The sequence below is a fragment of the Papio anubis genome, chromosome 17 (assembly GCF_008728515.1).
Source record: "Papio anubis isolate 15944 chromosome 17, Panubis1.0, whole genome shotgun sequence".
NCBI lineage: Eukaryota > Metazoa > Chordata > Mammalia > Primates > Cercopithecidae > Papio > Papio anubis.
The window spans coordinates 31,660,181-31,687,210 of NC_044992.1; the positions used below are offsets into that span (position 1 = coordinate 31,660,181).

The window sequence follows — 27,030 nt, forward strand, 5'->3', positions numbered from 1 at the left end:
CCACAAAATCAACTAATTTTTTGTATTTTTAGTAGAGATGGGGTTTCATCATGTCAGCCAGGATGGTCTCGATCTCCTGACCTCGTGATCCACCCACCTCGGCCTCCCAAAGTGCTGGGATTACACGCGTGAGCCACTGCGCCTGGCCCTCTTGGGCAAAGATTCTTAAGGCTGGATTTGAGGATCTGTGCTTTGGAGCAGTGGTTCCCAAAGTCCCTGGATAAGAATCCAGTCTTACCCTAGAACCACTGTGTTGGAATATCCAGAAGGGCCTGAGAATTCATTTGCTCAGTAAGCATTCCAGGTGATTCTTCTCATGAGGGAAGTCTGGGAATGACTCCAGACCACAGGTTCTTTCCAACTGCACAAATCACACCCCCACTCTGCCACCCTACACACTAACACCCTCCAACCTAAAGTTCTTGAGAATAGCCATGACCACGAGCCACTGTTACTGATGGAACCTTGTCATGAATCCCTCAGATGTGTGGGGATGGAAATACTAACCCACTGACTGAACAGAGTTTCTGAACAACTGAGTATTTGGGACTCCAATGGAAATTCTGCACTGAGATTATTGGTCCAGCTCTGCTTCTCGGAAAGGTTTTAGACCAGAGCCCCTCACTGCCCCCTGGTGTAGACAGTCTGATTGCCTACTCCATTTTGTGGAATAATGGACCTGACTGTAATCCAACATGTTTTTTAAAGCTAGCATATGTTTCAAAGCTGACTATTAAAGAAGTGTGGAAGAGGTACCATATGTAGACAAAGACGACGTTTTTGGGCAATTGCCATGGAAAGAGCTGGCTCTACTTTTTTATATATTTAATATTATATATTCATGTTCCCAGCAGTGGAATTCATGAAGCATTGCTTAATCTTTCCTAAACAATTGGCTTTGGGACATTATCTTTCTAGGAAAAATAGAAACATAAATTATACTCACCTAAAGATTGTAGAGAGAAGGGATCTACTGAGTAGAAAACTCAGGAATGTGCCTCTAAGGAACTTAGGGACTGCTCCTTTTTTGGGTTCTTTTCATGAAAAAATAGATAAATTTTGGCTGGGTGCCATGAGTCATGGCATTACAGAGTGCTGTAACCCCAGCACTCTGGGAGGCCGAGGCAGGCGGATCACCTGAGGTCAGGAGTTTAAGACCAGCCTGGCCAACGTGGTAAAACGCTGTCTCTACTAAAAATACAAGAATTAGCGAGGCGTGGTGGCGCACATCTATAATCCCAGCTACTCGGGAGGCTAAGGCAGGAGAATCACTTGAACCCAGGAGGTGGAGGTTGCAGTGAGCCGAGATCATGCCACTGCACTCCAGCCTGGGCAACAGAGCAAGACTCTGTCTCAAAAATAAATAAATAGATAAATAAATAAATAAATTTTTTTGTATATATTTAAGGTATACCCAAAGGGAATTAAATCATCACTTCATAAAGATACCTGTGTGTCCATGTTCCTGCAGCATTATTCACAAAGCCAAGATATGGAAACAATCTGTCAGTGGATGCATGGATAAAGAAACTGTGGTGTACGTATACAATGGAATATTATTCAGTCTTTTTATTTTATTTATTTGTTTATTTATTTTTTGAGACAGAGTCTTGCTCTGTTGCCATGGTGGCAGTGTAGTGGTACAATCATGGCTCACTGCAGCCTCAACCTCCCAGGCTCAAGCGATCCTCCCATCTCAGCCTCCTAAGTAGCTGGGACTATAAGCATGTGCTACCACACCTGACTACTTTTTTCTATTTTTAGTAGAGATGAGATCTCCCTATGTTGCTAAGGCTGGTCTTGAACTCCCAAGCTCAAATGCTTCTCCTGCCTCAGCCTCCCAAAGTGCTAGGATTACAGGTATGAGCCACCATGCCCAGCCTTCAGTTTTAAAAAAGGAGATCCTGCCATTTGCCACAACTTGGAGTTATTTTAGAATGAGAGATTGAAGGATGGTGCTGTCTGGTGATCCCTTTCAGACCCATCATACGTACTTCAGATCTAAATATAGTGAAGGCTTGTTCTTTCCTCTATTCATTCAGTAAACAATTATTGGGCACCTGTTTTGTGGCAAGATCTGTGCTGGGCACTTTCTTTGTCCTTAGATATCTTTGAGACATCAAAATAACTTCAGGGTGAGCTCAGTTTGATCCTGGAGGACAGGAGTTGAGTATCTCGTGCAATATTAAAGCTATTGTAAAGGCATTGCTGGTGACTTCCCATTTCCAGTTTAGCTGCATCCTGAACTATTGTTTCCCTTCCTGAAGAAGCCAAATAGCATGGGAATTATTCTTACATCTCAAAGTACCTGGTGTAAAGTGGTGAAAGCACCAACTGAAGGCCAGCTGGCTTCTGGGAGTAAAATCAGTACTTGACATTCAGATTCCACGTTCGATTCTTGAATGATCTGTCATATAGCCTATCATTTGACTCTTAGCACAATTTTGAAACTTAAAATTAGCAATAATAACTAGCAGTATTATTCCTCTTATACAATGGAAGCTGAAGTTCTGGGAGGTTAAGTGCTTTGCACAAGGTCACGTGGTTAGGACATACTAGAGCTAGATCGAACACTAGTTTCCCACTCTCGATTGAGTGCTCTTTCTGCTGACAGAGCTCAATGGCCTTATAACCACCTCATCTCTCCCCCTTCCCCATCTCGGAATGGCTTAACCAGGAAGATGTAAGGAGGTGCTAAATGAAGAGAAGAGATTGCAGCTAGGTGAAAAGGTACAAGCAACTGCTGCTCGAGGGTAGCTCCGAGGGCAGGGGTGGAAGGAGAAGGGCTGGTTCATCCTCCAGCACCCATTTCAGATCTTCAGAACTGGAGAGCCACCTCCCGCATCAGAGGACATACAGCTCATCTCTAGGCCTCTTCCGTTCAGAGGGAGGCCTGGAAAGGACTACTGACTTTTGCCAGCTCTTTGAGCTTTTTGATAGGTATTTCTACAACAAACACTGCTTTTACTTCTTTACCTATTTTTTCCCCAATCTGAGGGATATAAGAAAACAATTCTAGTAGTTTTTCAACCCTAAAGGCATTTCTAAAACTAAAATGAAACAGTGAGAAATTAATTCCTTCGTTCAGCTGTTAGCCCTAATTCAGAGTTAGATGACAGGTCCATGTCCATCTGACGCAGTAACAAGAGGTCTCTGGGCCCCTCCTGGGAGCCCCTTGGTGCTTTGGCTTTTTTATTTTTTCCCTCCTTATGGATGAATCGAATCTTCTAATCCAGTATGTACCTTAGGCCCAAAGATAAAAAGATAGGTGTCTTTACACACACAAACACACCCTGGGCTGACTATAAATCTGCTCCTTGCCTGAGTATAGCAGAAACAAAATAAGTTGCTTCCTCCTCAAGGGAGGGATTGGCATTTCTTGCACAAGGAAGGGGTGAGAGGAGGCTCTACTGGCCTTTTCGAACTTACTTCTCAGCTAGGGAAATGAATAACATCCTGATTGGCCTCGGTGGAGTAGAAGTGGAGGGAAGGAGGGGTGATCCTGACCCCACGCTCGCTCGAGGCTCCAGCCACAGCCTCAGAATCTCTTTACCCGTAGGTGCCACACTTGGCACACAAGGAGACTGTGAGTTGAGGGGAAATCATAACCAGATTAACACAGTGATTTGGGCACTTTTCACACTTTCTAAAGAAGTGGGCTTTTGACAAGGCCTAAGCAGAGCCTTCTCTGCAGGCAAGCCTGGACTCCCCACCCCTCTCCTGTAGGCAGTAAGGCCTGTAAGAGGAAAGGGCAGAGACAGACCCAAGCCTCGCTTGTCCTCTGCAGCTGTGCAGAGAAGGCCTGGTGCCGCAGCACTCCGGCTAGGCTCCTAGGCTGCTAGCGGGAGGTATGAATTTCTCTTGTTTGCTTTAATGGAGTGTTAACTCCCCCGTCCCTGGAACTCATGTTAATGCCTAACACAAGACTGGAACTGCAGGGAGAGGCCAAGGGACTGGCGGCTGAAGGCAATTTGAGGATTGACCTCATGGGGTGGGGAGAGGGAGGAGAGGAAAGGGAGACACCAGTTGAATGTCTGCTGGATAAACAAGCCGGATGTAATGGGCCCAAGACCGATGTGCAAGACCAAGGTTCTGTCTGCTCCTGCTTCTGTCACAGGCCACGTGCTGTCCCCTCCCATCCCTGGGTCTCCATTAAAAGAAGAAATAGAACCAGATATACTCTAAGGGGACCAACAGTCAAAAAATGCTTTTGGGGACAGGTCAGGGGGAGGGAAGTAGGGTGTGAGCAGTGATTCTGCAGCTTCCGTGCACACAGATCCCCTGAGGGTCTTATTAAAATGCAGCTGGTGACACAGGAGGTCTGGGGAGGGGCCTGAGCAGCCACCTTTCTCACAGGCTTCCAGGTGATGCCGCTGCTGCTGGTGGGTGGCGCACACTTTGAACAGCAAAAGTATTGAGCGCAAAATTGGGTTCTCCAGTCTAAGTTCTGCCCTGCTGCACTTCCCTGCCCTGATTTCCTCAACTGTGAAATGGGGAATAGTCATCGTTGCCTTATCTTCCTCTCTAGGGGTGTTGTGAGGATTAAGAGAGCAAATGGCTGCGAAAGCACCTTGTGAAGGGTAGAGCAGTGTGCGGCATGAGGGATTATTATCATTGTTAAGACGACTACGCCTCGTTGCTCACCCTATGTGTTCCTGCAGCTTCTCAACTTTTCCCTCCTTTCTCCCTGGTTTCCACGCCTGGGCTGCTGAGTCAGGGGGACCAGCCAAGGCTGGCCAAAGCTGAACAAATACTCTGACATGTCGAGGCAGGAAATGACAGTTCCCAGGCAGCCCCGTTTCAGGTGTGGAACAGGCTCCGAACACACCTTGGGTGATAAATTCTAGTGATACCAAGCTGAGCTCTACCCCTACCCCCAAAGGCTGAAAGTCAGAGGAGTCCCTGTGAGATGAGGGCCCTGAGCAAGCACTGGCCAGATTGTAGCAAGGTCACTCACCAGGCCACCCCACTGGTTCCACTTCCGCACCCACCTCTGGCAGCCATGATGCTTCTGCAGCGTGCCAGTTTGTTCACTGAGACCTTCACAGAGGGTCGCACAACCACCCTGGACGGTGAGAAACTAACGTGACTGAGGCAAGTCACTGAACTACCCTGAGCCTCGGCTTCCTTATCTATGAAATGGAGTTGACAGCATGTGTCCTGCCTGTGGTAAAAATTGCTGTGATCCCACAAGCAAAAGGAAAGAAAGAATTATGAGAAAATATGCACTTATTCTGTGAAAATATGTGAGATATTCATGAGAGACTTCCTGTTCCAGTGGACTCTTCCACCGCCCTTGAGTGGGGAACATCCAGGCTTCACACCCATGCTCAGCCCATCAGCCCTTTATGCAAGGTCCTCTGCCCACCTGAAGCCTCAAGGCCTGATGGAGACCATCCCCAGCCACTCCAGCGAGTGACCCCTCCATTGTCCAAAACAGTGCTGCTGCTTAGCCTGCTCTTCTCAGGCCGAGTCTCTGTTGAACAGCTTCAGTGTAAGGGCAGGGAAAGTCGGGATTCTGTAATATACTTTGCCCCCAGTCAGAATGGCAGGCCAGGCCCAGATCTTCATCCCAAGGCCCCTGCACCTGAAAAGCTGGTACAGGTTTGTCCTTTGGAGTGAGCTGTTGGGTTTAGGTGATCGAGAGAGGTGGAAGGTTGACCACACACTCCAAATACACGTTTATTGCCCAAGCTGGGAACACCATTTTAAAGCCCACATGGTTAGGAGACTACCAAAATAACAAAGCTAAAAATGGGTCAGGCATCAAACTAGTCAACTCCAGTACCAGCAGGCACATCCAGGACCCTCCCCTTCAGGGCAGGTGGACTCCTCCTTTCCTTTCCCCACAGCTACTGTTCTAGGGCCTTAGAGGAACAAATAGCCGCTGGCTCCAGATCGGAGCCAGCGTGCCCACCCATCCCTCCCTGCTCTTTGAAATTCCCAAGGCCAGCAGGGGCCCAGGCCTGCAAGCTGCGCCTCCAGACACCTCCGCCAGCTGGGGAGGCAGACAGTTCACACTCTGAGGAAACGCAGATCCTCAGAGGAGAGTAAAAGATCAGAAATAATCCAAGAGGACAAGCCACTCCTGTCTGTGTGTATATTGGGTTTCACATCTGAAATCCAGTCATGATAAATCTGGGTTTTGAAACATCTTCTTTGATTAATAAAAACAGAAGACGTCTTGGCCCCAGGTTTCAGACTTCAAAGTTCTCAGTTGAGAGCCTCGTGTTTGGCTTATTTGTGGAGCACAGAAATCACAGGATTTAGCTGCGTTGCTCCCTCCACCCCCTACCACCCAACTGCAAGAACCACTTAAAAATTCTGGAATAGAAAGACTGAGCTGAAAACCCCCTCACTGGCACTGCAGCCATAGTTTCAGAATAAAAATTCAGCACGGTAGTTTTAGTGGAGAAATGACAGGCTTTGGAGCCAGATGAACCTAGGATCCGAATCCTGACTGTACCCTCGACCTTGTCACCTTGAGCAACAATTTGACTTCTCTCTGGCATAGTTTCTTGAACTGTAAAAATGGGAACAGTAACATCTGCCTCATAAGGTTATTGGGATGATTTAAAGGCAGTAGTGTGTATAAAGTAACTAGCTATGCCTGATGCAAAATGGACACCCGACAAATGTTAGTTATCTTACCTTTCCTGATACCTGACCACAGACTTAATTATTTGGAATGAGGACTGTCCTAGAAAACTCAGTTTGAATGCTTGCTGTCTTGAGAGATTCAGTTCCTTGTTTTTCCATTGAAGGAATTGTTAGGTTTCCGAGGATAGTTTGTCTTGCAGTGTATTCCGAGCCCTGCCATAGGAATCCTATCACAGCGCTGTGTGTATGTTTTCTATCCACCCGAAGAAGCAGGCCAGAGCAGCCTACAGGAAACATTGTCTTTCTTTTTTTTTTTTTTTTTTTTTTCTGAGACTGAGTCTCACTCTGTGGCCCAGGCTGGAGTGCAATGGCGCAATCTCGGACCACTGCAACCTCCGCCTCCCGGGTTCAAGCGATTCTCCTACCTCAGCCTCCCAAGTAGCTGGGATTACAGGCACCTGCCATCACGCCCAGTTGATTTTTGTATTTTTGTAGAGACGGGGTTTCACCATGTTGGCCAGGCTGGTCTCGAACTCCTGACCTCAGGTGATCTACCCGCCTCAGCCTCCCAAAGTGCTGGGATTACAGGCGTGAGCCACTACAACCAGACAGGAAGCATTGTCATTGCAGCCCAGCTACAAAATGATTCTTCTCTTCCCACTTGGAAGGGGAGAAATCATGAGCATGCCAAGTTTAAAACAGAAGAGTAAAGGGTCTCTGGTGTCCAGTCTGGGAATGCCAGTTTCAGCCTGACGTGGAAAGCTCCCTTGTTCTCTGAAGCACCTCCATGTTTGTTCTGAATGTGCAGCCAGTCAACATTCCCCTTACTGGGACCTACACTGATGACTGATCTCTTGGGCTCACAGCCCTGCTCAATGACCTCATGATGTGTGAGGGCCTCAGCCATTTCTTGACAGTCATGAAAAGGTATCTCCTAGGAAGCCGGGCCTGTTTATCCAGAGGTTAGTTGTAGGGAGGGGAGACAAAGAGGACAGGTAAAGGGACTTGATTTTAAAATCAACTCCTTCCAGAGTTGTTCTTCTAGCCCTTTCTGATCTGATTATGAAATTTGTACAGAGGCGGAATCGTTTCTGCCATTTTTCACACACAAGTTGGTGCACATTCCTAATATGAATTAAAAATAAATATGCCATGTGTACACACAGGGATGAGTCAACATTGCGTGCAGCCAGCCATGGCCACTGCGAGAAGAGTCAGACATGGGCCATGGAGCTGCAGGCTCACCTGCCCCCGGCTGAGTAAGGGCCGAGCACAGGACTTGACAGAGGAGGCTCACAGCAAGGTCAGGGGTCAGGCACCTTCCACACTTCTTTTTTAAATTATTATTATACTTTAAGTTCTAGGGTACATGTGCATAACGTGCAGGTTTGTTACATATGTATACTTGTGCCATGTTGGTGTGCTGCACCGTTTCCACACTTCCTGTGGGCCCACCACCTGGTCCCAGCATGAGTGCTTCTCCCAGGAGGCATTGTTTGCCTTCTCACCTTTTTCTTTTCTTTTTTTTTCTCTTAAAAAATGGATTACAAAAACTGTAGGCCAAATGCAGTGGCTCATGCCTGTAATCCCAGCACTTCGGGAGGCCAAGGCGGGATCATCACTTGAAGCCAACAGTTTGAGACCCAGCCTGGGCAACAAACAAGACTCCATATCTACCAAAAAAAAAAAAAAATTAACAGGTGCCTGTGGTTCCAGCTACTTGGGAGAGGTGGGAGGATTGCTTGAGCCCAAGAGTTCAAGGCTGCAGTGAGCTATGACTGCACCACTGCACTCCAGCCTGAGTGACAGAGTGAGACCCCATCTCTAAAAACAAATTTTTTTAATAATAAATAATGATAAAATTAAAAATATAAATAAAATACAAAAAAAAAAAAAAAATGGAAACATCTGGGCACAGTGGCTCAAGCCTGTAATCCCAGAACTTTGGGAGGCCGAGACGGGTGGATCACTTGAGGTCAAGAGTTCCAGACCAGGCCGGGCACGGTGGCTCATGCCTGTAATCCCAGCACTTCGGGAGGCCGAGGCGGATGGATCACAAGGTCAGGAGATGGAGACCATCCTGGCCAACACGGTGAAACCGCATCTCTACTAAAAATGCAAAAACTTAGCCAGGCATGGTGGCGGGCGCCTGTGGTCCCAGCTACTTGGGAGGCTGAGGCAGGAGAATGGTGCCAACCCGGGAGGCGGAGCTTGCAGTGAGCCGAGATCGCGCCAGCGCACTCCAGCCTGGGCAACAGAGCGAAACTCCGTCTCAAAAAAAAAGAGTTCCAGATCAGCCTGGCCAACATGTTGAAACCTCTCTCTACTAAAAATACAAAAATTAGCTGGGCCTGGTGGCACATGCCTGTAATCCCAGCTCCTCGGGAGGCTAAGGCACAAGAATCACTTGAGCCCGGGGGGCAGAGGTTACAGTGAGCTGAGAGAACGCCACTGCACTCCAGCCTGGGCAACAGAGTGAGACTCCATCTCAAAAAAAAAAAAAAGTAGGAAACATATGGAAAAGTATAAAGTAACAGAAGAATCCCCTGTAGCCTGACTACCCAGAGACAGCGTGGTTAGCATTTTGTGGTGAATCATTTAGAATGTTTTTCCATGTTTCTTTTACATGGTTCAATAATAATAACTGTATACTTTTGTCTTTTTTTTTTTTAATGTATTTATTATTATTATACTTTAAGTTGTAGGGTACATGTGCATAACGTGCAGGTTTGTTACATATGTATACTTGTGCCATGTTGGTCTGCTGCACCCATCAACTCGTCATTTACATCAGGTATAACTCCCAATGCAATCCCTCCCCCCTACTTTTGTCTTTTTTTAATTTAACATTGTATCTTAAAGAATTTCTAATTATAAACATCATGTTTATGACTACCTAATATTCTACTGCAAGAATGAAGTCTAATTTTCTTAACAAGTACCGTATTATGGGGCTGTGTTAAAATGGCAATGAGTGTATTTATGCATGACAGTTTATTTATTTCAGCTAGATTTCTGGAAGTGGCATCCCTGCCTAGGTCAGTAGTAGTTGGGCACGTTTTTAACTTTTTTTTTTTTTTTGGATACAGTGTCTCCCTCCATCACCCAGGCTGGAGTGCAGTGCCGCCATCTTGGCAGACTGCAACTTCCACCTCCTAGGTTCAAGTGATTCTCCTGCCTCATCCTCCTGAGTAGCTGGGATTACAGGCATACACCACCACGCCCGGCTAATTTTTGTATTTTTAGTAGAGTTCTGCTCTGTTGGCCAGGCTGATTTTGAACTTCCAGCTTCAAGTGATCCGCCTGCCTCAGCTTCCCAAAGTGCTGGGATTACAGGTGTGAGCCACCGCGTCTGGCCTTGATTCTTAATACTTATTGCCAAATTGCCCTTCAGATAGCTTATACTAGTGATGTTCCTGCCCAAAACAGTCAATCTCATTCCATTCTTACCCATGTTGAGTATAATTCTGCTTGTTTATTGAAGAATTTAGGGAGCTAAAAAGTTCTATCCCCACCCTCAGATGTGGGGAGATCAGAGCTAAGAGGTTGCTTCACCTACTCTTCTGTGCCCCCTGCAGGCATCCTCAGAGAAAGTGGGGTGCACATATTCACCATATGCTTTCACTCCCCACCAAAGGCCTTTGCTATGTAATTGACGCATAACCAGTCAGCCTTACCAGTGGCGTTGCCCAGGCTCCAGTATTGCTCCTCTGGCTGCTTGCCTCTGGCCCAGTGTTCCCTCAGTCACTCTCTTAGCCTTTCAAAGAATCCCACTGCCCCTAAGAAGAGCTGCTTACAGAGCCCTGGAGTAATCCTCTGATTTTGAATGGGCCTATATAGCTTACAAAGCACTTGTCAAAAGACAAAATTATAACAAACTTCATTATAGATCGAATTGGCTTTTATTAGTGATTCATGAATCTGTGCAGCCTCCATTCTACAAAATAGAATGAGAACTCCCACTGGGCAATGGGACAACAGTGGGTTTTATAAGGTGAGACCAAGGAAACAAAAAAAAAGCTCGTTGGTTAACATCAGGTTACTTCAAGGTTTTCTTTTCTTTTTTTTTTTTTTTTTTTTTTTTTTTGAGACGGACTCTCTCTTTATTGCCCAGGCTGGAATGCAGTGCCGCGGATCTCATTGCAACCTCTGCCCACCAAGTTCAAGCAATTCTTCTGCCTCAGCCTCCTGAGTAGCTAGAATTACAGGCATGCGCCACCATGCCCGGCTATTTTTGTATTTTTAGTAGAGACGGGGTTTCACCATGTTGGCCAGGCTGGTCTCAAACTCCTGACTTCAGGTGATCCACCCACCTCGGCCTCCCAAAGTGCTGGGATTACAGACGTGAGCCACCGTGCCTGGCCAGGTTATTTTTTTGTAAAGGATTAAAGTCTACCCTGACTCAGTTAGACTGAAATCTCCTATTTTCTGGAATAGCTGGTCTGTTTTGGGATCTGTCTGCTTCCTTGAAGTTTCCGTTTGATTATGTGACATTTAGCATATGGGTGATTCCATTTCATTTTGGTCTGGTCTGTGGGGCCTAGTGCAGAAGCTCAGTTCAAAACAGTGGCCTCCCATAACTTTTCTTTTCTTTTCTTTTCTTTTTTTTTTTTTTTGAGGCAGAGTCTCAACTTTGTCAGCCAGCCTGGAGTGCAATGGCACAGCCTCGGCTCACTGCAACCTCTGTCCCCTGGGTTCAATAAATCTCCTTTCTCAGCTTCCCAAGTAGCTGGGACTACAGATGCACACCAGCACACCCGGCTAATTTTTATATTTTTTAGTAGAGATGGGGTTTCACCGTATTGGTCAGACTGGTCTCAAACTACTGACCTCAGGTTATCCACCTACCTCGGCCTCCCAAAGTGTGGAATTACAGGCGTGAGCCACAGTGCCTGACCAACTTTTGTTTAATACAGTCTTTCCTAATACTATCTGATCTGATGCTCACAGCAGCCCTGGAAGCCAAACATTTGTTTCCCTGTTTTATAGGTTTATTATTTTCCTAGGCTGCTTTAAGGAATTACCATAAACTTGGTGACTTAAAACAACAGATGCATTTTCTTGTATTTCTGGAGGCCAGCATTCTGAAATCAGGGTGCGAACAGCGCCATGCTGTCCTTCCTTGCCTCTTCTGGCTCCTTACCGCTCCTAGCATTCCTTGGCTTAGGCAGGATAACTCACACCTGTCTTTGTCTTCACATGGGCTTCTTCCTTCTGTGTCTCTGATCCCCTCTTTTCTCTTTTAAGGACACCAGTCATTGGATTTAGGACCCACCCTAAATCCAGGATGATCTCAACTTGAGATCCTTAGTTACATCTGCAAGGACCCATTTCCAAATAAGGCCACATTCTGAGGCTCCTGTTGGACATATCTTTTGGGAGGTCGGGTGGGGTGGAGCACCATTCTACCCATTGCAGTGGATGAGGAAAGCAAGGTTCAAAGAGGGGAAGTGACTCTCCCAAGGTCATGCAGTGAGAAAGTAGCAAGAGCTGGCATTTGAACCCAGGTCTTCTGCTCAACATATGCCTTTAATTGGGTAAAAACAAGACTCTTATGGTATAACTGCTGATCGTTATCTGGTTTGTAGAAAACGAAATTGGGAGCTTTTACCCTAGGATACCTCAAATATCAGACACCATTTTCTGGAAGTATATTATTATTAATGACATTGAAACTATTAGTGCCAATGTGAACCCCTTAGATGGGCATCATTTATTTATTTTCTGTGTCATAAATGGGTAAATTAAGACCTAGAGGGATGATTCTGCTGAGAGAGAAAAAGAATAAAAATTTTTTAAAAAAGACCCAGAGGGAGTAATGACTTGCCCAGAGTAACCAGAAAAGTTAATGGGAGCGTTCCAGTTATGACCTAGACGTAATCTATGTTCTAAGCTTTAAAGTGTGCATTATGCAACTGCATACATTGCAGTTGTGAAAATGGCCTCCTTGCCAAAATAACTATGTTAGATTGCAAAGAAATTCTTAGTTCCATTGCTGTTGAACCCCTCTTCCCTGGCTCAGGACCATGTTGGCCACACCTGGCAGTCTGCTCATAGACTTCTGACTAAGGAATAGCTCCTTCTCACTGGGGTCCTTGAGGGCCTGTGAGAACAGATGTGCGTGCTGTCACCACACCTGGCACGTCAGCGTCTCCTGGCTTTTCAACATTAGCGAAGGCATTTCTTTGCTGTATTGGTACCTTTCCTTTCTCCGCTCAGTTCACTTCTAAACATGAGTGGTATCCTTTAAGAATAACCTAATGCCCAAAACCCAAACCCCACAGCCAAGTGGATGCATATGGGACAAACATGGTTCACTGGTTGTCACAAGTTTGGTGAACATTAGATAATCGGAGTCATAAAAGATTGCTGGAGTTCAGGCCCCTTTGCTCTACCTATGGATATGGGAGGGCTATTATCTTGGGAACCAATCTAAAGGATTGAAAGGGACAGATGGGGTCCTCATATCCTCTCACCCTACCTGCCTTCCCACAGTGAACTAATCTGTTAGTCATGACATAATGCATATGACATATTACATACATGTATGTGTGTATTTTATATATATGTATATATACACATATATGCACATGTATACACACATATATATATTTATATACACATATGCAAACACACACATATATATATATACATATTACACCCAGAGGGATTAGTGACTTGCCCAGAGTAACCAGAAAAATTAATGAGAGAGTTCCAGTTATGACCTAAATGTCTTGATTTATAATCTATGTTCTAACATTTAAAGCGTGTATTATAATCATACATTGCAATTGTGAAAATGGCCTCCTTGTCAAACTATGTTAGATTGCAAATAAATTCTTAGTCCAATTGCTGTTGAACTCCTCCTCCCTGGCTCAGGACCATGCCATATGATACACATATAATATAATATAATATCTGATATATATCTATATCTATCTCACTGTGGGAGAACCCTGACTCATATAATTGGCCATCAGATGTGTCCACAGGTATAATATATAATATAGCTGTGGTATATATAATATACCTGTGGACACATCTGATGGCTAATTATATGAGTCAGGGTTCTCCAAGGAAATGACTAATAAAAGAGATACCTACAGAGATGCATAGATATAAGAAGATTTATTTTGGGAATTGAAATGGAGGTCAAGCAGTCCCACTGTCTGCTGTCTGAAGGTGAAGAACCAAGAAAGCTGGTGGTGTATAACCAGGGGAGCTGATGGCATAAGTCCTGGTCCAAGTTCAGAGGCCTGAGAACCAGGAGTACCAACGTCCAAGGGCAGGAGTGAGTGTCCTAACTCCGACAGAATAAATTTGCCTTTCCTCCACCTTTTTAATATATTTAGGCCCTCAGTTGAATGATGCCTGCCCACAATGGTGAGGGCAATCTTCTTTCCTCAGTCTACCAACTCGAATGCTAATCTCTTCCAGAAACACCCTCCCAGACACACCCAGAAATAAGCCTTACTGGCTATCTGGGCATCCCTTAGCCCAGTCAAGTTAACATAAGAAATTGACCATTGCACCAAGAAGAGCTAATGTCCTCAGCCTGTGCATTATAGGAACCAGCTTGTAGTGTGGAGAAAGGGGTGCTCCCCGCAGCCGCAGTCTTAAGCTCAGTTTGGTGAGCAGTTTGGTAAGCTTGCCGAGGAGGCTCCCCTCTACACTGGTTCCCCTTATCATGCCTGGGATCATTTCTTAGTTATTGTAGACGTCATCATCACAGCCTCTCACCCAGGAGGGCTTACATCTTGCAAAGCACTGCTTAATGCCGGTTTTGCTTTTGGTATCTGGCCTCCCTGGTGGTTAGAAATCTGATCAACAGGCTCTCAACAAAGTCCAGACCTGGGCAGAACCTCATTAATGCAAAGCGGAGGCTGTGCCACAGCCTCTTAAATAGCTAGAGTGTGATTAGACGCTATCAGCTTAGAGGAGCATCCTACCTGTCCCCCTCCACCTGCAGTCCCTAGGCTTCCCTTGCCCCTTTAACAATGGTATACAAAGGCAAAGCACATGTTCCCCCAGCCTCCCTGGGAGCTACCAGCTTCCCAGCTGTCACAGCATGCCTTTAATGGGTTTGTGAAATCCAAGAACCTGACCCATTTCTCCTCTGGGGAAAGACTGTAACACAGGATGCCAAGCTGGGAAGCAGGATTCGGGACGCTCACCTGGATGAGACCAGCTCTCTCTCTGCCGTCCTAGACAGATTGTTTTGTTTTTTCCAATTTCCAGGATCTCCAAATCTAAAATAAGTGCACAGAAGGCAGTAAAATCGTGACATTGTTTTCTGCTCACTTATCTTCTTCTTCCTTCCTCTCTTTTAATTTTAACTCCACTTTCTGCCTACTCTGACCCTAGATATTCAGGCTCTGGTACCCCACCCAAAGGGTGTTGACTCTAAAGTGACTGTCAAATTTCATCATCAGTCAGTAAACGAACCTGTTTTGAGCAAGCATGATGTACAAAGTTCTGTGCCTATTTTCATTATGGAGGAATCCATGCCCTCGGGGGCTTTTAAACTAGTTAGAAAAGCAGTTTAGGTGAACAGTGCAAGGCAGTACGGAAATAAGGCCACAGGAATGATCTAATTAACCTGGGGTCCACAGGTGGGTTTCAGAGGCATCCATAGATGCCCCAAAATTGCTTGCATAATTTTGTGTCTGCAAGCACACATTTTTTGAGTAAGTGCTTAGCTTTCATCAACTTCACCTGGAAAGACAGAGCACCTTTTGTGCCTGTAGAGTTTGAGCAAGAGTAGTCTTTATACCTTCAGTAGTTGAGCAGGTAAGACTTGAACTCATTCTTAGAAAATGGTATTTAGGGCAGGAGGCAGCCCTGAAGGCAAAGATCCCCAGGAGATAGCCTGCGAAGACAGTTGCACTTAGAACCAGGTGCCTCATGTGTCTGAAACTCAGTAAGATGGAAATCTATACAATGGTGATCATTGCTGCTTCCCATAGTTTGGTGAAGTCACATAAGCTCCTCTTTCTTTTTTTTTTTTTTTTTAAGCTTACTCTGAACCTTGTACAGTGCTTGACACATATCATAGTGGACACTAACCAATATTTGAGGTATGTGCGAGTTAACTGAAATAACAAATGTGACAGGGCTTTGTAAATAGCAGAGCACTGCTTCAACAAAAGATCTCTGTTGCCAAGTGTGTGTATTTTGTCCTTTGCAAACAGCCTGCACTAAGTGACCATCTTCTCCTCGCTTGAAACTGACACTTTCCCCTGTAATGGGACTCAAAGGGCCAGCTCATCTGATGGGGTATCCCTGGGCTGGTCAGATGAATGACAGCTGTGCTGTCAATGTGGACAAGATGTGCAGTTTCCTAAGAGCCCAGAGATGACCTCACCCTCCAAGGGCTTGGCCTCTTCACCCCAGTGCCTGCTGAGACACACCTGCAGCCTTGCCATCACCCTGGGACAGGCAGATTCCAGGAGCACCTTTGCCGTCCTCAGCAAAGAGGCTGCGAGGGGTGGAAGGGAAAGAGACAGCGGGTTTGACAGAGCCTCTGATGAGACTCCTTCTGGCAGGATAAGCAGGGCCACCGATGGCATCCTCTGTATGACGTCTTAGGATGGCAGAAATGATCAGGTGCTTCTTTGTGAACACTTCTGGTGTCTCCCATCTTCTCTCCTCGACTTCCTAGCTGTGCCCATGCTAAGAGAGAATAGACCTACTATCAATTTTTTTTCCTCCCATGTGCCATCCCGTATACAGGGTGACTCATCGTCATCACCACCAAACTCCAAGCAGTGGGAAGGATTTTTAAATACCATTGGTTGAAGGTGACAGGAGTTCTCAAAATGGTAGGAAAGATAGAAGTGGTTTACACATATAACGGTTCTTGACCAGGCACAGTGGCTCATGCCTGTAATCCCAGCACTTTGGGAGGCCAAGGTGGGTGGATCACTTGAGCACAGGAGTTTGAGACCAGCCTGGGCAACGTGATGAAACCCCATCCTGACAAAAAATTAGCTGGGCATGGTGGTGCGCACCTGTAGTCCCAGCTACTCAGGAGGCTGAGGTGGTAGGATCACTTCAACCAGGAGGTTGTGGCTGCAGTGAGCTGTGATTGCGCCACTGCACTTCAGTCTGGGCTGAAGAGTGAGACCCTGTCTCAAAAAAAAAAAAAAAAAAAAAACAGTTCTCCACTGCAGGTGCTGCTGAGGGAAACAATGTGTGAGCTGATAGAATGAGCTCCAAGTGAAGAATTAGAAACCCTTGTTCCAGATCTGTTGCTCAGAGACTCTGAACATGTCACTTAACTTCTCAGAGCTTCCAGTTTCACCACCATAAATGGGGAATGGTACCTCTGTGACCTCTCAGGATCATTGTGATAGTCAAAATTTATGATGATGCCTCAAGTGGTATAAAGGCGCACATATTTGTCATTAAGAACATGTACGTGAACACACCTATGACGTACAGAACACTCACTGTGTGTCAGGTCTTTTACATTTATCTACTGCAGTCCTCACAACCGTCCTATGTGGTTGTATTGTTTTTCCGGTTTTATGGATGAGGAATCAGAGACGCATGCCTGGAATCATACAGCTCACATGCGTTAGTCTTTTCTGAAGTCCAGGCCTATTTCCATCCTCCACTATGACACTAGCTCGTAATTCTTTTCTCCTGTGTACTGTTACTTTATCCCTTAAAATATTACATACCCCTCTGGCCTTTACCATCTCTTATGGACTGGGCCCACCCTCTTACCCTAACCTTTCTTGCTATAACATTGATTGATTGACTGATTGACTGACTGAGTCTCACTCTGTCACCCAGGCTGGAGTGCAGTGACTCAGTCTCAGTTCACTGCAACCTCTGCCTCCCAGGTTCAAATTATTCTCCTGCCTCAGCCTCCCAAGTATCTGGGATTGCAGGTGCACGCCACCATGCCCAGCCAATTTTTGTATTTTTAGTCAAGATAGCATTTCACCATGTTGTCCAGGCTGGTCTCGAGCTCTTGGCCTCAGTGATCTGCTCACCTCGGCCTCTCAAAGTGCTGGGATTACAGGCATGAGCCACCATGCCTAGCCCAATTTCTTTTGTTTGTTTTCTTCCTGCTTTGGCTTTTGATATTCCTCTTGGTCCTGCTGTCAGCTACCCTGCCTTGACCTCTGAACACAGTATATGCAAACATTAACTGAGCTCCTTTCTAGAGATAGACCTCCTACTCTTATTAAGTGAGAAAACAAATGGTCATTCTCTTCCCAATTTTCCAGGCTCTGAAACATCTCTGTCCATAAGAAAGCTGAGTGTATAGCAGCCAGGTGCAGTGGCTCACACCTGGAATCCCAGCAGGGGATTTTGGGAGGCCACAACAGGTACATCGTTTGAGGTCAGAAGTTCAAGACCAGCCTGGCCAACATGGTGAAATCCCATCTCTACTGAAAACACAAAAATTAGCCAGGCGTGGTGGTACGTGCTTATAGTCCCAGCTACTCGGGAGGCTGAGACACGAGAATTGTCTGGACCCGGGAGGCAGAGGTTGCAGTGAGCCGAGATCACACTGCTGCACTCCAGCCTGGGCGACAGAGTAAGACTGTCTCAAAAGAAAAAAAAAAAAAAAGCTGAGCTAACAGGGAGGAGGAGGGCTCACATTTTCTTGTTATGATTAAGTCCCCGTGTCGCATGCAGACCCTTCAGAAAAATGATGATGCTGTAGCACTGTAGCACGAGATCTTGTCAAATAAGGTCTAGTGGGGGAAGTGCTGGAAGTGGGGACTTTGCTTAATCTCTTCACTCCCGTGAGACAGGCAAAGGGTTATTCATTCTAGTTTAGAGATGGAAAAGGAGCTACAAGGACTGGCCGCGCATCATGCAGTGAGTAGGCAGCAGAATCAGAAGCTTAGTGGATGTCAGCAGCCCTGTGTGTCCCTGGGGAGCTAGGCACCTGGGAGTTGTTGCCAAGGGTGGTCGAGTGTTGGCTCTGAGATTGGCACTACCAGTGCACAGTTCTAGCACAATTTGGGCCTTGGGAGAATCATCTGACACCCAGCCCCACACCCCCAATTTCCAGAGCCTAGCTTACCAGATCTACAGCCTGACCCTACTTGGTGGAGAGAGGTGGCATAGGGAGCTCCCCATTCGCAAGTCCTACCTGACAAGCTGATCCCAAGCAACCCACTCCCAAGGTGAGCCTCTTCTTGGGGAGACGCCCTTATAGATGCTGCCCATTCTCGCAGTGCCAGGAATCTTCCCTACAATGAGGTACGAGATAAATCAAAGCCAAACTTGGCTGATGAAATTCAGGAGCCAGTAGTGACCCTTGCCACACATATAAATCGCAGTAGGCTGGCCAAGGGCCTTTGTCTGGCCAGGAGAGTTCAGGATTATCTGGTCCTCTTTGCTGATATATGGAGTCACCGGCTGTCGGAGTGTTTACGAACGGTTATCACCTCAATGCTGTGGCCATTATCAGAGGCAGGGCCGCCTGCCGAGGCTGGGGCTCGCACCCTCTCTATTACCACCTGTCATTGGCAGGGAGTGTGTGCTGACACTGTCCAGTCCTGACTGCCTGGGGAAGATAGTTTCTGACGGCTGATCAAAGAGGAGAAGCAAGGCCTGATAAAGAGTGTGTGTTTCGTGTACTTTTAACTTTGGGAAACGTTGGCATTTGCATTTTTTCCCCATCTTCCTGGGGCTGGCAGGAACCAAGCCCAATAAATGCGGTGGATTCAGTTACCTAATCACTGGGGAAATGGTATGTGCTTAAAGCAACAGAGCATGACTATAATCTCCTTCCAAGAGAGAGTGGATGAAATAAGCTTTCACAGAAGACTTGCTGTATAATAAAGTAGAATAATTCAAATTCGGACTTTGAAGTGATCTCGCATGTAAAATCTAATCTTAGCGTTCAGCAGAACACCACAGACTTTTTGGAATTGGGGAGCAGCTTCGGCTTAAGGACAGATCCTTGCCGAAGATGCTATCACCCACCTCTTTGCTGGTATCCCCCAAAATAATTCCCTGGTTGTTCATATGCCCTTGGGTAGCTGGGAGACCAGGTGGCGAAGTAGAACGTGTTCTCAACTGAGGCATCAGGAGAGCGAGTTCCTGGACCTCGTCTGCCACAGACTTGCTGTTCCATCTTGGGCCATAACTTCTCTGAGCTCCAACTATAAAATGAGGAGGTTGGTTATAGGTTATAGAATGTAATGGTTAAGAAAGCTTTAAAACCGTTAGGCTATATAACCCCTTCTTTAAATGAAAATTTGTTTATTTGTCTGTAGAGACAGGGTCTCGCTCTGTTGCCCAGGCTGGTCTCAAACTCCTGGCCTCAAGCAATCTTCCCGTGTTGGCCTCTCAAAGTGTTGGGATTGCAGGTGTAAGGCACCACTCCCCGCCCTAAATGAAATTTTAGGTGGAGTCCCATTGTATCAAAAAGAGGAAAGTAGGGATCCGTTTGGGTTGAACCTGGGAAGGGGATTGCCTTCCCTGTCCCAGTTCTTAAGGCGATCCCTGAAGACCAGGGGAACTCTGTAGCTCCTCAGAAACAGTCTTAAAATCACTGGCCTCAGTGTCACAGAAGTCACTCCAGAGGTCTGCACTCTCTCGGCGGCGTGAGCTGTTTCTCCTGCGCTCCACAGTCGGTTTCCCAGCGTGCTTCCATCCTGCTCCCGCTTCCTGCAGGAAGGCTAAAATGGACCGTGGGTATGGAGAGGAGCGGGTGGGAGGTAGACAAGAACAGCCTGCTCCCTGAAGGTGTGGACTCAACGTCAGATGTCCCGTGTGTGCCACAGGTACCTTTGACCGGAGCGTGACCCTGCTGGAGGTGTGCGGGAGCTGGCCTGAGGGCTTCGGGCTGCGGCACATGTCCTCCATGGAGCACACCGAGGAGGGCCTCCGGGAGCGACTCGCCGACGCCATGGCCGAGTCACCCAGCCGGGACGTCGTGGGATCCGGAACAGGTAAAGCTGGCATCAGACTTGTAGCTTGACTTGGTCAGGACCAGCACCTGTTGGTGCAGAGCTTCTTTGGAATCGTTTGTGAGCACGTGTTTGTGTTTGCTGTTGGTTTATTTAGTGGGCACTCCGGCGGCTCTCCGTTTGAGGAGTTCTGGTGCTGGGAAACCCTGTGTAAAGGGGAGCTCCCAGTGGAACTGCCCCTCCCACGTGGCATACCACATGCAGGACGGCCACGATCAACACCACTGTGCAAGTGGCTCCCAGAAGGACACTTTCCTCCTTTGGGGGTGTCCCCAAGTCTTCCAGCAGCGCTCGGGCACTGAGTCCTCAGGCTGCCTGTCTTCAGGCACGCTGGAGACTTAGAGATTGGCGAGTCTCAGTAGCGCCGGCCAACCACCTGAGCGGAGTAAGCATGAAGCAGGCTGGGCTGGCTTCAGCCCCCACCAGCTTCTCCTCATGCCGCCTTCGGCTTTGCATTCTTGCCTCTGAGCGAGTCCAGCAACTAGGGTCTGGGTGGCTTCCTGCATCCCAGAGCAATCAGAAGACATCCTGAAATGATGACTGAGCCCTGGCCCAGGCAAGCGTGTGTACATGTGTACACACACGCACACACATGCACACACATGCACACACACAACATGCACTCAGGAAAGCCCCCAGTCATCCATCTCCAGTACAGCTGTAATACAGCCTGCCTCTCCTTTCCCAAAACCGTTCTTTGTTCTAGATATCTGTGCTGTTAGTGACTGCCCCAGCCCTGCTTTTGTGCTGACAGACACCACCCCAGCAGGCCTCTTCCCAGCTTTCAGAGGGAACTTTCTATTGGGTGGAGCTGACTCTGGCTGGAGGCCTTTTCTCTCCGGCTTGCCTGAGTCCTCTCAAGACCCTGTCACTCTGCTGTGCACTGCTCCATTCCCACTCCACATGCCTCCCTGGAAAGAGAACCCCAGTAAGGAGACACTTACAACCCTGGGGCAGGCACTGATCAGAACCAGCGAGATTTAGAGTCAGAGCATTGAGGCATGGCTTGAAATGTCCGACATCATCACACAGTCCCACTTCCCCGCGGCTCCTCCAGATCTTTAGGTGTTTAGGTTTATAGTTAGGTGTTTCCCTCGCCCATCCCCATGCCAGTCCCTTTGTTCCTTCACTAAGACCTGTCGTCTCCACAGCACTAGCTATGTGGCCTGCCCATGGTGCTCCTGTAATAACGGGCAAATGAACAGGATGGAACCCATGGGTGCAAGGGAGGAAGAGGAAGAGCTTGGCTACATGGGTAGCATGTCATCATGCCATTGTTCTCACAGCTGGCCCAAAGATAAGAAGCAGCTCTGCCATTTGCCAGGGCTTGACTTTGCTTCCCCTGGAAGGGGGCCTAAGCAAGGAATGTGGCTCACGGCACAGCCTTTTGCCTGCATCTCTGGGGTCCCTGGCCAGCCTCGGCTCACATAAACCAGATCCTGGTGCCACTGGACTCACTCCCCGGCAGCCTCCCTCTTCCAAGAGCCGGAGGAGCTCCTGGGTGGCTATTCTCTCCCACCGCCTTCTCAGGAGCCCCTTGGGGCATCTCACCGTCACCCGGCAAGAGGATTTGAAGGTGCATTGAGTCACAGCTGTGGAACTTCAGCCTGGCATAGTAACCTGCGCAGCACTGGCAGCGGCGCATCTGCCAGACAGCTGAGGGATTCAGGGGAGGCTTTGTGGCCTTAAGCAGGTTCATGAAATTAAAAAGAATAAAAAAAGAGAAAGAAAGAAAGGTAGAGGAAATTAAAACTGCATGACCCACAGGTCAGAAAATAGGCGACTCCCTTTTTTTTTTTTTAGCAGAGGGATTTCATTGTCCTCCCCAAACTGTCACCAAAAGGAATTCAGTTGGTTTTCTCTGACCATATTGGATGTATGTTTTATTTTTAAGAAAAAAAACTACTTTTTTGTTTTTGTTTGTTTGTTTGTTTGTTTTGAGACAGAGTCTTGCTCTGTCACCCAGGCTGGAGTACTATGGCGCGATCTCGGCTCACTACAACCTCCACCTCCTGGGTTCAAACAATTCTCCTGCCTCAGCCTCCCTAATAGCTGGGTGCCCACTACCGCATCCGGCTAATTTTTGTATGTTTAATAGAGACGGGGTTTCACCATGTTGGCCAGGCTAGTCTTGAACTCCTGACCTCATGATCCTCCTGCCTCAGCCTCCCACAGTGTTGAAATTACAGGCATGAGCCACCATGCCCAGCCTAAAACTACCCCCATTTTAAAAGCCAGTAAGCAAAGCAGATATTATGGAAGTTACCCAGTTTCCATGGTTGAGAATCACTTTTCATATTTTCCAACTAGAGGTAAAGCATCAGCCTGGTAGTGCAGCCCAGGACTTTGAAAGGGCACCCTGGTACACCCGTGCCCAGGTCAGCTTACTGCCCGGAGGTAGCCGGGGAAATACAGTGCAGCATGGGTAAGAATTTCCAGCAAGCCACTCTTTGCCCATAGCAACCTCTCAGTCCCCCTCTTTCTTCCCACAACCCTACTTCTCTAGGTGGCTCACAGGACAAACGAGGTATCAGCAAGTGTTTGCCTCTGATAGGTCCTCTGATGCACCAGAGCTAAGTCAGTTCCCTTAATGCTTTCCAGTAAGCATCACATGTGACACAGCAATTGGGACCGATGGCCTCTTTATCAAAGTATCAATGAAGCACAGAGACCAACTGAAAACTTGCTCTCATGATCCCTGATGCAGAAGCCTATTCTACAGCACACCTCACTGTTATATAGGTGTAGCCAACCTTGATTTGTGGATTTCTGTAATGTAAAAACTCCTATTATGGCCAATTTCAACCTGTCACATGGTGTCAGCCAGCTAACAGAGGTTCTGGAGATGTAACAGTCTGTGCGCTCCAGCACCTGGCTAGTAAGCTGTACCCTAGGGCAGGTCACCTCCCCCCAAAGTAAAGCAAAACCTTTTCAAACCTCACTATTCAGAGTAGTCTGGGGGTTGAGGGTTAGCTTTGGTCAAAGGATACACAGTTTCAGTTAGATGAGAAGAATAAGTTCAAGAGATGTATTGTCCAGCATGGTGACTCTAGTTAATAACAATGAATTCCTGAAAGTCACTCAGAGAGTAGATCTGAAGTGTTCTCCACACAAAAATTGTTAAGTATGTGAGGTAATGCATGTTAATTAGCTCGATTTAGCCATTCCAAATGTATACATATTTCAAAACACCAAGTTGTATATGATAAATATATATAATTTTTATTTGTCAATTAAGAAAAAAATTTTTTTAAAGCGTGGTCTTCAGACCCACAACAGCATCAGTAGCCACGCGCTGGTGAGAAATGCAGAGCCTCAGGGCCCGCCCAGCCCTGCTCAGCCAAGGTCTACATTTCAGCAGGATCCCTGTGCATGCTGAAGTTTGAGAAGGTCAATTTTAAATTATGGTTAACTTATAAGACAGATGGCAGTTCTTTGGTCTGTGATGGATGCTGACCAAATAGTTGAATTCAATCACCTATGTGATTTGCAAGTCCAGCTCTAAGATAACTGGCTGAATTGCATTCTTGCTAATATTCTTCTGCCCCTTGACCCCCTCACCGTTCCATCTTTCCATTTGGCAAACTCCAATTCGAGCTCAATCCAACTCTGGGTTGAAGAGTTGGATTCCTTACACCTGGGTTCCTGAAGAAAGATTACATATTATTCCAATTGGTGCCTCTACCGATCTGTGGTCTCTCCACTGGAGCCTGCTCTGTATTTTCCTCATGGCCCCCGCCCCCATTCTCAGTTTGCACTCATCTTTTGCAGCAGAAGCCAGTGCCTAGCGCAGTGTCTGTGATAGAGATGCAGAGACGATGAATTCTTACTCAGCCTCTGGCTACTTCTCAGTCCTTTTCTTCTGTTGTCCTTAGGCTTATTTCTCAAGGCCTTGTCTTGGCCCTGGTCTCTTCTCCCTTAGTACCTGGCAATCTCTGCTTCCATGTCTCCAATTACATCCATAAACTGATGATTTCCAAATAATTTCCAAGTTGGCTTTCTCTCCTGATCTCCAGAACCATCTGTTCAGCTACCTACTGACATATCCACATGTCTACAAACTGAATTCCTCTCTTCAGGCCCTTTCCTTCTGTCGAGTTCCCCCATCCTAGTGTCCAAAGCCCTTTGAGACCAGCCACTGCCCTCGCTCCAGAATCATCTCTTGCTGCCCTGGGCCAGCTCCAGCCAAGCTAGAATCCCAGAGGGTCCCTGAGCACACGCAGTCTCTTGCCTGCCAGGCTTCTGTGCATACTTTTCCTTTCGCCTGGAATGCTGTGTCTCAAAGCCCCCTCCTCTCTCTGTTACCCCCCTCAAAATAACTTGACTAATTCCTGCTCAGCAGACATTCCTTTCAATATTGCCTTTTCTAGAAAAATAGAATTTTTAAAGTAAGCAAAACATTGACTTATTCCAACTGTTTTGTGTCTAGGTAAAGATATAACTTAATACCAGTAAAAAAGCTTTTTAAATAAACACCTGTATACATATTAAGTACATTTTCTCTTTCGACTTTAACTCTTTCAATAACTGTAGCTGCACCTTGTCTTTCTTTTTAGTGCTCTCACACATCTGATATAAAAAGCCCAGGCCTTATGCATGGGTCCAGATCCCTGTGTAAAGTTTTTGTTTTGTTTTGTTTTGTTTTCTGAGACAGAGTCTCGCTCTGTTGCCCAGGCTGGAGTACAGTGGCGTGATCTCGGCTCACTGCAAGCTCCGTCTCTGGGTTCAAGCGAGTCTTCTGCCTCAGCTGCCCGAGTAACTGGGACTCAGGTACCTGCCACCATGCCTGGCTAATTTTTGTATTTTTTAATAGAGACAGGGTTTCACCATGTTAGCCAGGCTGGTCTCGAACTCCTGGCATCAAGTGATCTGCCCACCTCCGCCTTCCAAAGTGCTGGGATTACAGGCATGAACCACGGTGCCTGGCCCCCGTTTAAAGTATTCTTGATGCATCTCTGTTGCAGGAAGTATCTGTTTGCTGCTATTAACTTTTTTTTTTTTTTTTTTTTTTGCTCTGTCACCCAGACTGGAGCGCAGTGGCACGATCTCGGCTCACTGCAACCTCCACCTCATGGGTTCAAGCGATTCTCATGCCTCAGCCTCCTCTCCTGGGGCCCTTTCCTGAGTGGCTAGGACTACAGGCGTGTGCCACCACGCCCAGCTAATTTTTGTATTTTTGGTAGAGATGGGGTTTCACCATGTTGGCCAGGCTGGTCTCAAACTCCTGGCCTCAGGTGATCCACCCGCCTCAGCCTCCCAAAGTGCTGGGATTACAGGCGTGAACCATGGTGCCCGGCCCCTGTTTAAAGTATTCTTGATACATCTCTGTTGCAGGAGTAGGAGTATCTGAGTATCTGTTTGCTGCTATTAACTTCTTCTTTTTTCTTTTTTTTTCTCGTTCTGTCACCCAGGCTGGAGTGCAGTGGCATATGATCTGGGCTCTCTGCAACCTCTGCCTCCAGGGTTCAAGCAATTCTTATGCCTCAGCCTCCCAAGTGGCTAGGACTACAGGCGTATGCCACCACATCTGGCTAATTTTTGTATTTTTAGTAGAGACAGGGTTTCACCATGTTGGCCAGGCTGCTCTTGAACTCCTGACCTCAAGTGATCTGCCTGCCTTGGCTTCCCAAAGTGTTGGGCTTACAGGCATGAGCCACTGCGCCCGGCCTGCCGTTGACTCTTACGTGCTCACAGAGTCAGCTCTCAGGGTCCGGGAGACTGTCTGTTCCCGGTGACTGTTCCTTCCTGCGGCCCCGGGCTCACTGATTCTTCTTTACAGTGACAGCATTAAAGAGAGGAAAAGGCTTCATCTTTTCCTGTCTGCCATCTCTTTAACAGTCTCTGCTTCAGCCAGAAGCAGTTATTCTTGGGGGTCACATAGTGGGCTCAATCTTTGCCTCTTACCCTCTGTCATGTATACATTTTACTCCCTGACCTAGTTCACCCACATCTGTAACCCTTCACAAAACAATATTACAGCCAGTGCATTCTAGTACTTTCTTTTCTTCTATTATTCTAAGAATTATCTTGTACTTTCTATTTTATTTCATTTTTTTAAAATGCACTCATTACCCACTAAAGTGATTTCATAATACATTGGTGAATGGCAATCTATGCTTTGAAAGTCAGTGCTCTAGCTTATTCACCTAAATCCTCTGAGTTTTCCCATTTATGTATTAATTACTCTGCAGAAAAGGCTTTAAGATTATTTTCAACTAAAGCTCTTCCAAAGATTTCTGTCAGAAGCTACTTTTTATGTATTGAGAGGGCTGCGCCTTTCTTTTTCTCTTGTTAACATAAAAAGCACACTTTGAACATTAGGCAGTTTTTAAGTGATCACGGGATGGTTTCAGCAAGTTAATAACAAATATTTGTTGATCGCTATGTTTTGCAAAAGATGACCTAAAAGCACTATTCGTGTGTGTGTGTATGTGTGTGTGCGCGCGCACTAACGTGTACTAATAAAGTCTTTCATTTTAAGACC

General features: G+C 46.8%; 1 protein-coding gene across 8 annotated transcripts in view; it reads left to right on the forward strand.

Annotated features, from left to right (window-relative positions):
- Positions 1–27,030, forward strand: part of BCAS3 (BCAS3 microtubule associated cell migration factor) — a 704,563-nt gene that overhangs the window by 658,387 nt on the left and 19,146 nt on the right. For all 8 annotated transcript variants that reach the window (XM_017950665.3, XM_017950664.3, XM_017950669.3 and 5 more), the window contains one exon: positions 20,361–20,528. In XM_017950665.3, the coding sequence (XP_017806154.1) occupies positions 20,361–20,528 (168 nt within the window). The remainder of the gene's footprint in view (positions 1–20,360; positions 20,529–27,030) is intronic.